General features: G+C 41.7%; 1 protein-coding gene and 1 long non-coding RNA gene across 2 annotated transcripts in view; one reads left to right on the top strand and one right to left on the bottom strand.

The window, feature by feature from the left end:
* Positions 1-5,238: 5,238 nt before the first annotated feature.
* Positions 5,239-6,234, top strand: LOC146640572 (nanos homolog 2-like). The gene has a single exon (XM_085400096.1). The coding sequence runs from the start codon at positions 5,311-5,313 to the stop codon at positions 5,809-5,811; it is 501 nt and encodes a 166-aa protein (XP_085256222.1). The 5' UTR covers positions 5,239-5,310; the 3' UTR covers positions 5,812-6,234.
* Positions 6,235-12,143: 5,909 nt separating this feature from the next.
* LOC146640571 (uncharacterized) overlaps positions 12,144-12,811 on the bottom strand; it is a 4,238-nt gene continuing 3,570 nt past the window's right edge. Inside the window, exon 3 of the long non-coding RNA XR_014910022.1 lies at positions 12,144-12,811. This exon is cut by the window's right edge and continues 429 nt beyond it. This is a non-coding gene — a long non-coding RNA (uncharacterized LOC146640571).

Below are 12,811 nucleotides of genomic sequence, written 5' to 3'. Positions count from 1 at the left end.
TGATGAGGCTTAAATGATAGGTTATGGGGAAAAAGCCAGGAGAGGATGGGACAAAAGTGGAATAACTGAAAAAGTAAGAGGTGTAGAGGGCTGATGTTGGTGTCTAGGTGGGGGTTTTGGTGGGTGCCGGACGCTGTGGCGAAGAGGCCACGCCGATGGCTTCTTCGGTTCTGGAGATATGGCGAATCGGACCAAAAAGGATGGGACAAAAGGGTCCCAGTCGGAGAAAGGAAGGTGCAGGTGCAGAGGGCCTGGTTCCACTGGCATTGCGTTGCCCGTGTGCGGGCGCATCCGCAGGTGCCCAACATGGCATGGTTCAGAGTACCTTTGCAGGAGGCTTAGGGATAGGTTAGGGGGTAATAGCCAGAATTTGACGGAATAAAATGGAATAACTGGGAAAGTAAGTGTCGTAGAGGGATGAAAGTTGTGTCTACGGGGGGGTTTCGGGGTGCTCCGGACACCCTGGTGAAGACCCCATGTCGATAGCACCAACGGTTCTGGACTTGGTGTAAATGGGTCAAAATTTGACGGAATAAAAAGGTCAAAGTGGCAGATAGGAGTGTCCGATCGGGCCGATTCCACCACCACTGTACTCAGCAGGCCCTGCCGGGTCGTTAGACACGCAGCATGGCAGGGATCGGTGACATAACATGTAGCAGTTTCCCTTCACAGAAGCGTCTGCAGCAGGTGGGTGGAGGAGGAGGCAGCAGAACCAGGCCTTTGGAGCACTGTGTCATCTCCTGGTCCTGATGCTTTGAATCTCCCTCTCTGTCTGTCTGTCTGTCTGTCTGTCACACACACACACACACACACACACACAGAAGCTGGTCAAGTGCTGTGCAACTGGGATTGCACCTGTCGTCCACAGGAGGGCGCCTAGCTGGGAAGTCCAGTACATTCCATATTAAAGTTGTTGCAAGTGCATTTTTTGTGTAAAAGACAGACACACACACACACACACACACACACACACACACACACACACACACTGTAAGGTCTGAAGTGCAAAATTTGAATTACATTCCTTTGTATCTCTCCCTCTCTCTCTCTCTCTCTCTCTGTCTCTCTCTCTCTCTCTGTCAACACACACACACACACACACACACACTGTAAGGTCTGAAGTGCAAAATTTGAATTACATTCCTTTGTATCTCTCCCTCTCTGTCTCTCTCTCTCTCTGTCTCTCTCTCTCTCTCTCTCTCTCTGTCAACACACACACACACACACACACACACACACACACACACACACACACACACACACACACACACACACACACAGAAGCTGGTCACAACTGCTGTGCAACTGGGATTGAACCAGGGGGGCTCCCTCTGCTGGCTCAATGCGGTACAAAGTGTCTGAAGGAGTTATACCGGCGAAAATAACATCTTTCAATTGCATGTTTGGTCCACAGGATGGCGCCTAGCTGGCAAGTCCTGTACATTGCATATTAAAAGTTGTTGCAAGTGCACTCACATGTATTTTTTGTGTAAAAGAGACACACACACACACACACACACACACACACACACACACACACGCTCAATGGAGTATAAAATAAAGACCGGGGCAGTTCTCTCACTGGAGTCTCTTAGAGTGGAGGCTGCCCTTGCTAGCAAGAAGTTCTGTGTGTTTCTCTTCTCTGAGTCTTTACTGAAGAAGTGTTTTATAACATTTTCCTTAACAACTGACATGTGTTTTTTGTGTAAAAGAGAGAGAGACACACACACACACACACACACTCACACTCAGCGGCTCAGAGATGAGGGAAAAACAACAGAAATCAGGATAGATTTTAATGTCAGGAGATGCCCTGTGATGCTGGGGCCATTGTGTAAGATTGGAATGTGTACCAGTGGCTGGTGGGTGGTCCTTGAAGGTCCCGGGAGGAGGCGGCGAGGAGGCAGCGGGTGGCTGGGCTTGAGCTGTGGATCAGGGACGTCATTAATTCTGCCTGGTGCTGCGTGTGCCCTGTGCAGCTTGGATGTCTGCCGCTGACGCTCTGTGGTTCCTGTTCCTGTCATAAAAGGCCCTGTACAAGGGGAGAAGAAATGCATCATTGGTTACCAAAATAAAACAGTGTCTTTCTGCCTGTGTCATTCTGTTTGGTTTCTTTGAGCGTTTGTTTCTTAAATACACAGCAAGTGTCACTCTCTCTCTCTCTCTCTCTGTCACACACACACACACACACACACACACACCAAAGCGCGCGCACACACACACACACACACACACACACACACACACACACACACATAAGCTGGTCAGCTGCTTTGCAACTCAATGCGGTACAAATCGACTTGTGTGCCTCTTTTTCTCTTTGGGTTTTCTGTGTGTTTTTTTAAATTTTTAAATCCACAGCAAGTGTGTCTCTCTCTCTGTCTGTCTCTCTGTCACACACACACACAAACACACACACACACACACACACACACACACACACCAAAGCACACACACCAAAGCACACACACACTGTGTATCATCACTGATTTCTATAATCCACATAATCCAGATTCGATTTGGTGCAATTTTTACTCAGAAAGTGAGAGATCTTATAATTCTGATCATTTATCAGTACTGACACTAAACTTTATCAGAGATGTGACCATCACAGCACATGCCGTTGTGTCAAAGTAACTGAGAATAAAAAAATAAAAACATAAAAACATAAAGGAGATTTTCCTGGCATGGATTTTATAGCAGATAACCTTAAAAATATTCTGCAATTATACCTAATTTGAAAAAGTTTACATTTCTTCAGTATTAAACAGCAGAAATGAAGCTTTCTTATCCGACGTCATTTACAAAGGAAAGAAAAGACAGCGGCCGCCAGCGCTGTAAACAACGGTAGACTGATGGGTAATAAGCGAATGAGTAATACAGAAAACACATGTTTGAGATGGGAAACTTTTCTTGAAGTTTCTCTCACAGTTCACGCACAGCGAGCTGTGCGTGAACTGTGGGTTTTATCGTGTTGGAAGCAAAACAGCAAAAGTAAGAAGGAATTAAGGATGATATTAGCCCCCACGCCGACTAAGCTAATTCTGATGCGTCGGTCCGCTCTGTTTACGTCTTCGTGTGGAATGCGTTTCCTGCTCTCATTTGCTGGTTGTTGTTGAAATAGTTTTGTGAGCTTTAACCTGAGATTCTGGCGTTTCTGGTAAAACACATTTATATTCATTCAATTCAGGATTTAATGAATCGATATCGCTTCATTCAAGCTACTCACCCGTCTCTATCCACCTCCACTTCCAGCTCGACCACGGACAGAGGTCCCGCCCCTCACTATCTCTGATTGGTTTAGACCACGAAGGGGAATGACGTGTGTCTGTTGTTGAACACATGGACGTCTGTCGCTTGGCGAGCGATCGGGTGGTTTAGCGAGTGTCAGCCTCTTAAGTTTAAGACAAGCCCGGCTGCTTTTTAAGCGACGCGGCGCTAGCTACCCAGCTAGCTCAGTACACAGGAACTACTTCCGGTAGTTATACAAAATAAAAGCGTCCCCCATTATAATCCGCTATAATGCCATACTTCCGCTGCGCGCGCCGTTGATATATACCTTGGCTTTACATTAATTGTGAGAAAACAAAACAAACAAATAACTCACCGTTGAGTCGATTGTGAGGTAGTGTAAAGACGAATGAATCGGCTGGGTTATTGCACGCTGTCAACTGGTCTGTAGTGTAGGATTTGTCGATATCTGACAAGTAGGCCAACCACAGGGACACAGCGGCCGCCTCCATTACTCCCGACATACCACTAGAGTGAGCCAGCACACCACAAATGAAGTTTTCTTGTTCTCCATTCATTTCAATGGGAAAAAACTTGCATTAAAATATTCATATTTAAAAAACTATAGAAGTAATAAACACCAAAAGTCATAGCAACTCATTCCAGCTCCAGCCGCACACAATGATATATCATATGTGAACCTTGTCTCAAAACTGTGGGGCGAGTTAAGGTCCAAAATAAACACCAAAAGTCATAGCAATTAGATGGAGTCATTGCTTTGGCAATGACTCCATCTAATGGTTAAATTTCTGAACTGCAGGCTCAGTAAGTAAGTAAGTAAGTAAGTAAGTAAACTTTATTTATTAAGCGCTTTTCACAGACAGACATTCACAAAGCAGCAGTGATGAGACGCAGGTCTTGCGTCCATGACTGCCCTCGCGAGTTAAAGACAGCTGCAGTGTTTGTGTTTTCTAACTCAGGTGTCTCAGCTGAAGAACTGCGGGGTGATTTTAAGAAATCCCCTGTCAATTGGTTATGAGCAAAAATTGTTTCTATAAAATAAAAATTAAAAAAACACAAAAAAAAACCCCAGTTTCAACCGTAACGTGAAGTACACATTTTATTATTTTTTTCCTTTTAGTGAAAGGAAACAGCCGTCGCCGGTATGCTAGTGCGCACGCTCCACCCCCTCCTACGCCTCTTTCCCCCCCTTCTTTTTGCTTTGTAAATAAACAGAAATGTGACTTTTGCTTCATAAACAGTTTGACAAACAAGTGGTGCCTGCAGGGTGTATATTCATGGTATAACCGGCATAAACACAGCCTCACTTCGTGTGTGATTGTGCAGGAAATACAACTGTGCGCTCAGCTTCGAAAAAGGACCGCATCTATCCATTTATCCTCATCTCACCTCTATGTATGTGCTCTCTTTGAGCGCAGGTGCGGCTCTTTGCTGTGACACATCTCTAATGTAGTCTAGACGCTCCGGCGCCAGGGGTCATCGGGTGACACACACACACACACAAACAACAAGTAACACAACATGGACCATGAACTCTGCGTGACTCAACTATACCAAGACAGTTCACCTATTACGAGCCTTTAAAGTAAGCTTATTGCTAAATAGTCTTGATATTTAATCAACAGGTAAGGTAACACCTGATTCTGTTCACATGGACGGAGTTTTTTCAGTGCTAAATAGTCTGCACATCCCGGCTCTTATTATTTATTTTGCTGCGTTATTTTGCAAAATTATCTAATCTAAAAATAAACTACATAAATGAGTGCGATGCAATATTTTGCTCTTGGTGTTTTCAGTCCTTTATGTCCATCTTATGTGTCATTTTTTTCTGTTATCAATCAACCAACCGATCATTCGATTAAAGGCCTGTCAACGGGCTTCGTAAAGGTTCTTTTAAGGTCACCAGAAAGCTACATAAAGACTGCACCTGCACCTGCACCAAAGTTCTTTTTTTTTTTTCTCTCTATCTCCGAACATTGTTGCATTTTAAAACCATCTTCAGTGAGCTATAAATATGAGGCGCTCCAAACACACTCTCAGTTTTACTTCTGCCAAAAAATGACCACAATGCCGAGACGACTGGAGGTCCAGAACTCGATCCTCACTGGTGGGGACAGCTTTAACATGTGGCACGACTACATGAATCTGAGCCAAGTGTTCGAGAAACTGTGCAGCAACCGTGAGGTTGATAACCGAGACACCGAGCGTCCAAAGAAGGGACAAGCGCCCCCTTGGAGTAAGGTCCACACTTCCACTCGGGGGAAGAAATCCTCCAAAAACTCATCACAGTCCAGTCCGACCAGCAGCGCGTCGGACACCAGCAGCAGCGCCTCATCCTCGGACTACTGCCGCTTATGCAAGCAGAACGGGGAGACTCCGAGGGTGTACCTATCTCACAAGCTCAAATCAGACGACGGGAAAGTTTTCTGCCCCGTCCTCCGGAACTACACTTGCCCGATCTGCGAAGCCACCGGTGACAGCGCTCACACACGCAAGTACTGCCCGCAGATGAAGTGCGAGGCTGCTGGGAGGATGCAGACCGTAGGCAAGTTCTGGTAGCTGCTGAAAACTGAAGCTGCGAGAAACTGTACATATTTACCGAACTGTTTGGGGTATGTGTTCGTGTTGGCAGAGACCGTTTCAGTTCCAAAGACTGTTTCAAGTTTGACTGTCAAACACTCCGCTGCAGTCTGCAGCAAGGAGCCCTCATCCATCACATCTGTGGAGCCCCGAGCCGGGGTGAGCGCTCTCAAACCTCGGTAAAAATTAAACTCTTTAAAGTCCTCGAGTGTTTATTGTTGTTGTTGTTATTGTTGTTGTTGTTGTTGTTTAATATGATACAATTTCGGGGGTACTTCATAGGTCACAAGTGAAACACTAAAGTGGCTAACCTTTCTGTGGAATTAAATAGATTTCTAAAAATGTGCCCATAGTGTCAGTGCGCGAGTCTTTTAGTTAAAATGCAAATGCTATATTATCCCTCATGTCAGACAGATTATTCGACAAAAACGTCAGTATTTTGTCTTTTTTTTTTTTTTTTTGGTATTATAGAAAATTTTTAACTCACATGCAACTCTTCCACTTGAAGTTACAGATGTACCTGAACTCACCAGAGAACATGCGTCATAAAAAAATAATTAAATTAAATTAAAAGTAACACTTCAAGGCAAAAGTGAAACGATTATGTGAAGTGAGAAATTGAATTAAGGTTCAATAGTTTTAGTTTCAAAATAGAGGGGCTGGGGAAATACAGTATACAAGGTCAAAACAGAGTTTGTACAAGTTTGTACAAAGACAGCTGCAGTGTTTGTGTTTTCTAACTCAGGTGTCTCAGCTGAAGAACTGCGGGGTGATTTTAAGAAATCCCCTGTCAATTGGTTATGAGCAAAAATTGTTTCTATAAAATAAAAATTAAAAAAACACAAAAAAAACCCCCCCAGTTTCAACCGTAACGTGAAGTACACATTTTATTATTTTTTTCCTTTTAGTGAAAGGAAACAGCCGTCGCCGGTATGCTAGTGCGCACGCTCCACCCCCTCCTACGCCTCTTTTCCCCCCTTCTTTTTGCTTTGTAAATAAACAGAAATGTGACTTTTGCTTCATAAACAGTTTGACAAACAAGTGGTGCCTGCAGGGTGTATATTCATGGTATAACCGGCATAAACACAGCCTCACTTCGTGTGTGATTGTGCAGGAAATACAACTGTGCGCTCAGCTTCGAAAAAGGACCGCATCTATCCATTTATCCTCATCTCACCTCTATGTATGTGCTCTCTTTGAGCGCAGGTGCGGCTCTTTGCTGTGACACATCTCTAATGTAGTCTAGACGCTCCGGCGCCAGGGGTCATCGGGTGACACACACACACACAAACAACAAGTAACACAACATGGACCATGAACTCTGCGTGACTCAACTATACCAAGACAGTTCACCTATTACGAGCCTTTAAAGTAAGCTTATTGCTAAATAGTCTTGATATTTAATCAACAGGTAAGGTAACACCTGATTCTGTTCACATGGACGGAGTTTTTTCAGTGCTAAATAGTCTGCACATCCCGGCTCTTATTATTTATTTTGCTGCGTTATTTTGCAAAATTATCTAATCTAAAAATAAACTACATAAATGAGTGCGATGCAATATTTTGCTCTTGGTGTTTTCAGTCCTTTATGTCCATCTTATGTGTCATTTTTTTCTGTTATCAATCAACCAACCGATCATTCGATTAAAGGCCTGTCAACGGGCTTCGTAAAGGTTCTTTTAAGGTCACCAGAAAGCTACATAAAGACTGCACCTGCACCTGCACCTGCACCAAAGTTCTTTTTTTTTTTTCTCTCTATCTCCGAACATTGTTGCATTTTAAAACCATCTTCAGTGAGCTATAAATAGGTCACAAGTGAAACACTAAAGTGGCTAACCTTTCTGTGGAATTAAATAGATTTCTAAAAATGTGCCCATAGTGTCAGTACAGGATTGTGAACATCGCAACGCAAAGTTTTTGATTTCTCTCAAAACATATATTTCTTTTCATGCTGAACAGATAATATCTTTAATTTGAGTCAAAGTGATTTGCACTTGAACACGCCCACCAGAAATAGACCGGGACCCATTTTTATTCTGCATGGCTGCTGGAAACATCATGTCACATCTTTGATTAATTTCATCTGAAAATAAACGTAAGTAAAGCCAAGTGTGTTACAAAAGCTTTTATAATTTGTATTGCCAAAATCGCAGAAAATAACCCCATTTAAGCTGGGTCGACAGCCACCCCTAATTTTTGCATGATTGTAGCTGCTAGCTATAAGCTAGCTAGCTATCCTGCGCAACGTTAGAACTGGTTACCAGAAACCGACCATCACAGTCGGGAATACAAGTTAGTATACTGGTAAAAAACGGCTTTTTGCCTAACTAGCTAGCGTTACCACGATGCATCGGTGGTGGATAAAGCTAGCTAGCATAAGTTCATAGTTCATAACATTCATAGTATAACTCCGTGCTCCGCTTCGTTTGAATTTTTCTGGTGAGCTCGCGGTTTCTAGACACAAGCTTGTGTTTGTGCGCGCACGTTTGTCTCTCTTCATATAAATATCTGTGTGTTATGTGTGTGTACACCGAGCGCAAAAGATAATTATTAATGTGCATGATTTAGAGACAGAAATAACAAGCCAGCATATAAGATCAATGACATAAGACTAATTCCTTCAATTGACTTTCAGGCGCAGCTCGGAAAAATGTGCATTTTCTGAAGAAATTTTAATTTTAACAGCAAAAAATTGACCCTATGCCAAACTTAGTCGCTAATGGCTGGTCTGTAGACTGTTTGGTATGTCATGTTACGTATTTCTTGGTTTTTCTATGTAATGTGTTTTATAGAGAAGTAACATTATTCTTTTTTTTCTGTATGCTTTCAGAACCACAGATCGCTCCATCCATTCCATGGCTGAAGCATACATTTTCATTTAATCTGAACAGGTATCATTTTGCATTTACACTGCACATCCTTTTTAAACATTTCATAATAATCTAGACTCTCCCTCATTATCCTCTCATTCACCTTGCTGATGTGTTGAGGACTTGATAAAAGAATACATGGTATGTCCATATCTGTTCTGTCTCTACATGAGATGCAGTCTCTTGATGTAAATTTGACAACTCTGCTATTAAATGCAGTGATTAATGTAGGACAGCAACGATTAATCAACTCATCAAGTTAATATCTTAGGGTTCTGTATTGTTTTCTTTTTTTTTTTCTTGGGCTTTGTGGAACATTTATGAAAATGTTCCACCATTGATTTAATTTAATGATTATGCAATTCACAATCTGATTAGTCAAATAATTGTTCTAATAGTCTGTGACCAAACAACTATCAAAATAGTAGTTTATTATGGTCAAAGATTTATCAGGTGTGCCAGACTTCAGTTCTTCACTTGTACATTTTGTTCCATATTTTACCTCAAGATATCCCAGAAAGATGAAGCTGAGGAAGAGCTGCAGAGTACCACCATGGCACTCTTCGTCTTCAGGGACAACTCAAGCCTCCTACATCAGCCTCGAGACATCGGGATAATCATTGATGGTGTGGAAGTCCTGAATGAGTTGCCTTCTGTGGCAGCTGGAGTGGCAATGGTCTTTGGACTCTGTTATGCTCTTAATATGGAATATCCACGAGGATTCAGGTTCACCTTTGAGGCTCTTCAAAAGATTATGATGGAGCTTGACTTTAACAAGATGACCTCTAAGATTCGCAAACTTAATTGTGAACTTAACACTGCACAGTAGTGTGTTTGCATGCATGTGTGCATGTGTATGTGCACATGCATGTGCATGTGTGCTTGGTTGGCCTGCAGTGGTATTCTACATTCAAAATTTATAAGAACACCCATTTGAAAGGGAGATTTAAGTTGATTTCATTGATACATGTGTAGATTTTTTTTTTTTTTACATTGTACAGGCACAGTGCACATATAAACATTTTTGAGTACTTGCAAATTGGTTTAAAAAGAGTTTTTATAATGGTTTTATGCCAGTTTTAGACAGGTTGCAGGTTTTATACTGGTTTTCAAAAGATTGCAGGTTTTATAAAACAAACATTTCTCTAATCATTTCTGCCGTAGCACTAAATCTGTATATTACTAATCCTCTCTATTGATTATAGTTAAAATGGTTTGGAACAATAAATAATTTTGAAACAATTGGTTGGCCAACTGTCTTGTTTTTTATAGGAAATGCAGAGCATTTTTGAACTGAAATGAAATGTAAAAAATATAGTTTGAATATATGTAAATCAATTACCTGGCTTCAACACAAACATATTAGTTCATGTTAATTTGGTTCGATGTGAATACATTAGGTTGGTTAAATTTCAATATATTAGCTTGGTTCAATAATTAAAATATGGTTCTATGTAAAAAAATCAATTTGGATCAATGCAAAATTTAAAGTTTCAGTCAAGTCTAGTAATATTGTTTATATCAACATAAAAGTATCAGGTCATATCAAGTGACTCAATTTGGATTCTATAAAGCCAAATATTTTGGATGTGACAACTGGACATCATTTTTTTTAATTTGAATAGGGTTATTTTTTTTACAGTGTAGTTTATTTCTCACAGTTTTTTAAAAATTCTCTTGCTTTATGGTTCTTAGCGCTGTTACCAGTCTTTGCATTTATCATCATTTTTTCTCTTTTTTCTTTCATGTTACACAAACATGATTACATATTGCATATGAATCAAGGTTGCGCAGAGGTGGTTGCATTTCCCAGACAATCATGCAAAATATATACATTTCTTTTTTTAAAAATGACATGGTGCGACAGGACTGTAGCACAGTAATACAGCAACATCAGAGGCAAATTCCATTCAAGTTTTGCAAGCCTAGCTTTGAACTTTATTTAAATAAACGGCAGTGACTCGTTATGACAAGGATCATTCTTAATCTCACTCAAACCATGCTGAACGGCTCTAACCCAATTAGGAACATAGGGTTGTTGTTTTTTTTGTTTTTTTTTTAAAAAGAAAAGAAAAACATAACTGAACACAACAGTATGTCAGTGCAGTGACTAATCAGGCAGTACAGTTTCAGGAACCGTTTTAACTGAGGCAGGATGGCATTTTGGTTTTTAAATGGGCATTTAAAACCTGAAATAATCCTAAAGGCTTAGACAAAAAGGTGACATTTGTTTTCGAAATTGAGGTGATGGGCATCTTAGTCGCTGTCACTCCTCTCTCCTCTCTGGAGCAGCCTCTTTCCACTGGAGGGCACGGGAACCTCATGCTTCACTGAGACCTTTGACTTGCTTTTGCTGTCCTTGTCAAGCAGCTCCAAACCGTCATTGATCTTCTTCAACATCTCGTAACGCTCACGCCCACGAACAGGGAGGAGAAAAACCTCCTTGTCGTCCCCCTCAGCACTGGAGGTACATTTGGACTTCTTTGTGGATGTGGTGTCAGGAGGTGGTGCGCTCTTTCGTTTTTTCGCCTCTTTGGTGCCGCTCTCCTTCTTCTGTTTATTGTCCTCCTGTAGCTGTAACAAAGAGGGACGAAATAACAAAAAAGAGAAACATATTTGTCAAGTAATTTTACCCCCCCCCCCAAAAGTGGCATTTAACATGATGATATTCTATTGCCTTCTGGGGGAGGGAAGGAACAGCGGTTTTTCTTTTGAGTTTATATTCAAGTTTTCTCCTTCTTGCCCCCTCTGGTGTACAATTTCTTCCTTTTTCCTGTTTAAAAAGAGTTCACATATTTTGTCATTTGACTGTAAGCAGTGCAAGGAGGAGATGCTCGCTTTTTGCATGACAGTCTGCCACTTCAGTCTTCCCTTTCTTTATAAGGCTGGAAAATACTTCAGACCCCTCCTCAGGCAGTAAGGGGCCTGAGGTGGGGTCTGAACTGTGGGTACCGGTATGAGGAGAGAAGGGGGACAGGACTGGATAGTGGCTTAAAGTTAGGATTTGGTTTGATTAGGTGAGCCGGTTTTTGGTTGTGTCTGCTTATGATTTGAAACAGGTCTGAAATGAGAGAAAGAGGAGTTTGTTCCTGGGGAATTATAAGACAGTGGTGTCCCGTTTTCCTTCTCATTAATCATATGAGAAGAATGAAGGCGTTTTAAAGATTTTTGAGTTGAGGTTTGTCCTTCTGCAGCTATCAGTTTTCTAAAGAACTCGTCCTCCTCATACTGCAGAGTGTTTAGGAAACTTGGCTCAGAGCTGCAGAAGTTCTTGACTGTCGTACATTTGTGGTTAGTCTGATGAAACTCATTTTCAGTGTACTGACTGAAAGTGAACAGCGGGTCCTGACTCCACGTCTGTGGTAAAGGGTTAGGGTGTTGAAAAAAGATCAGGGAACCAGCAATCGCCGGTTCCTTGAGATGAACTCTCCACCGTGGGACAGGATGGTGGTACCCCTGCCCCAGTTCAAAAAATTGCCCATCTTGGGTTTACGCGCATCTACTGAGCTCTTCGCGACGTTTCGGCGTTCCTTCGCCTTCTTCAGGCCGAGCTCAGTGTGTCTGTGTTGTGTGCCTTGTGCCAGAACTAAACTGAAAATATTAGAGCAATATTTCAATGAAATATCCTGAAACGCGTACCTTCACTCAGAAATCGGGGCTGGGGAAACAAAAGCAGAGTCTGAAAGTTTGAGGACAAACAGTCAAATCTTTTTCTCTCTCTCTTTTTTTTTTTTTTAAACATGTCATAAAGACGAGACCCACAAACTCAGTATGTCTACTCATTAGCTACCTTGCATTATAAATATATAAAGTTTTAAAAAGTGCTTATTAAAAGAAACTATAGTGATGTGATAACTTCCAGCAGTGTCATTCTCATTTTTGTTCTTGACCAGCATTAATACGAAATGTCAGGGAGAGCAAAACGGTCGTCCTTCACAGTCCTCCTCCAACACTGACAAGGATTGTCCACAAAAAACCCCCAAAAAAACCCCCCAAAGAACTGGTCTCCCATTAACATTCATTCAACGTGTACACAAAGATAGACGTTTTTGGAAAAGCATAGTTAATACAAAAGGAGACTTCTCAAACTAAAGAGGAGAGTATTGGCG

The sequence above is a fragment of the Rhamphochromis longiceps genome, unplaced genomic scaffold, assembly GCF_057381845.1.
Source record: "Rhamphochromis longiceps isolate RC_006_pf unplaced genomic scaffold, R_longiceps_female_GT1.1 unmapped_scaffold_5, whole genome shotgun sequence".
In the NCBI taxonomy this organism is placed as follows: domain Eukaryota; kingdom Metazoa; phylum Chordata; class Actinopteri; order Cichliformes; family Cichlidae; genus Rhamphochromis; species Rhamphochromis longiceps.
Note: the sequence above shows the minus strand (reverse complement) of the source record. Positions and strands in the feature narration are given on the sequence as shown.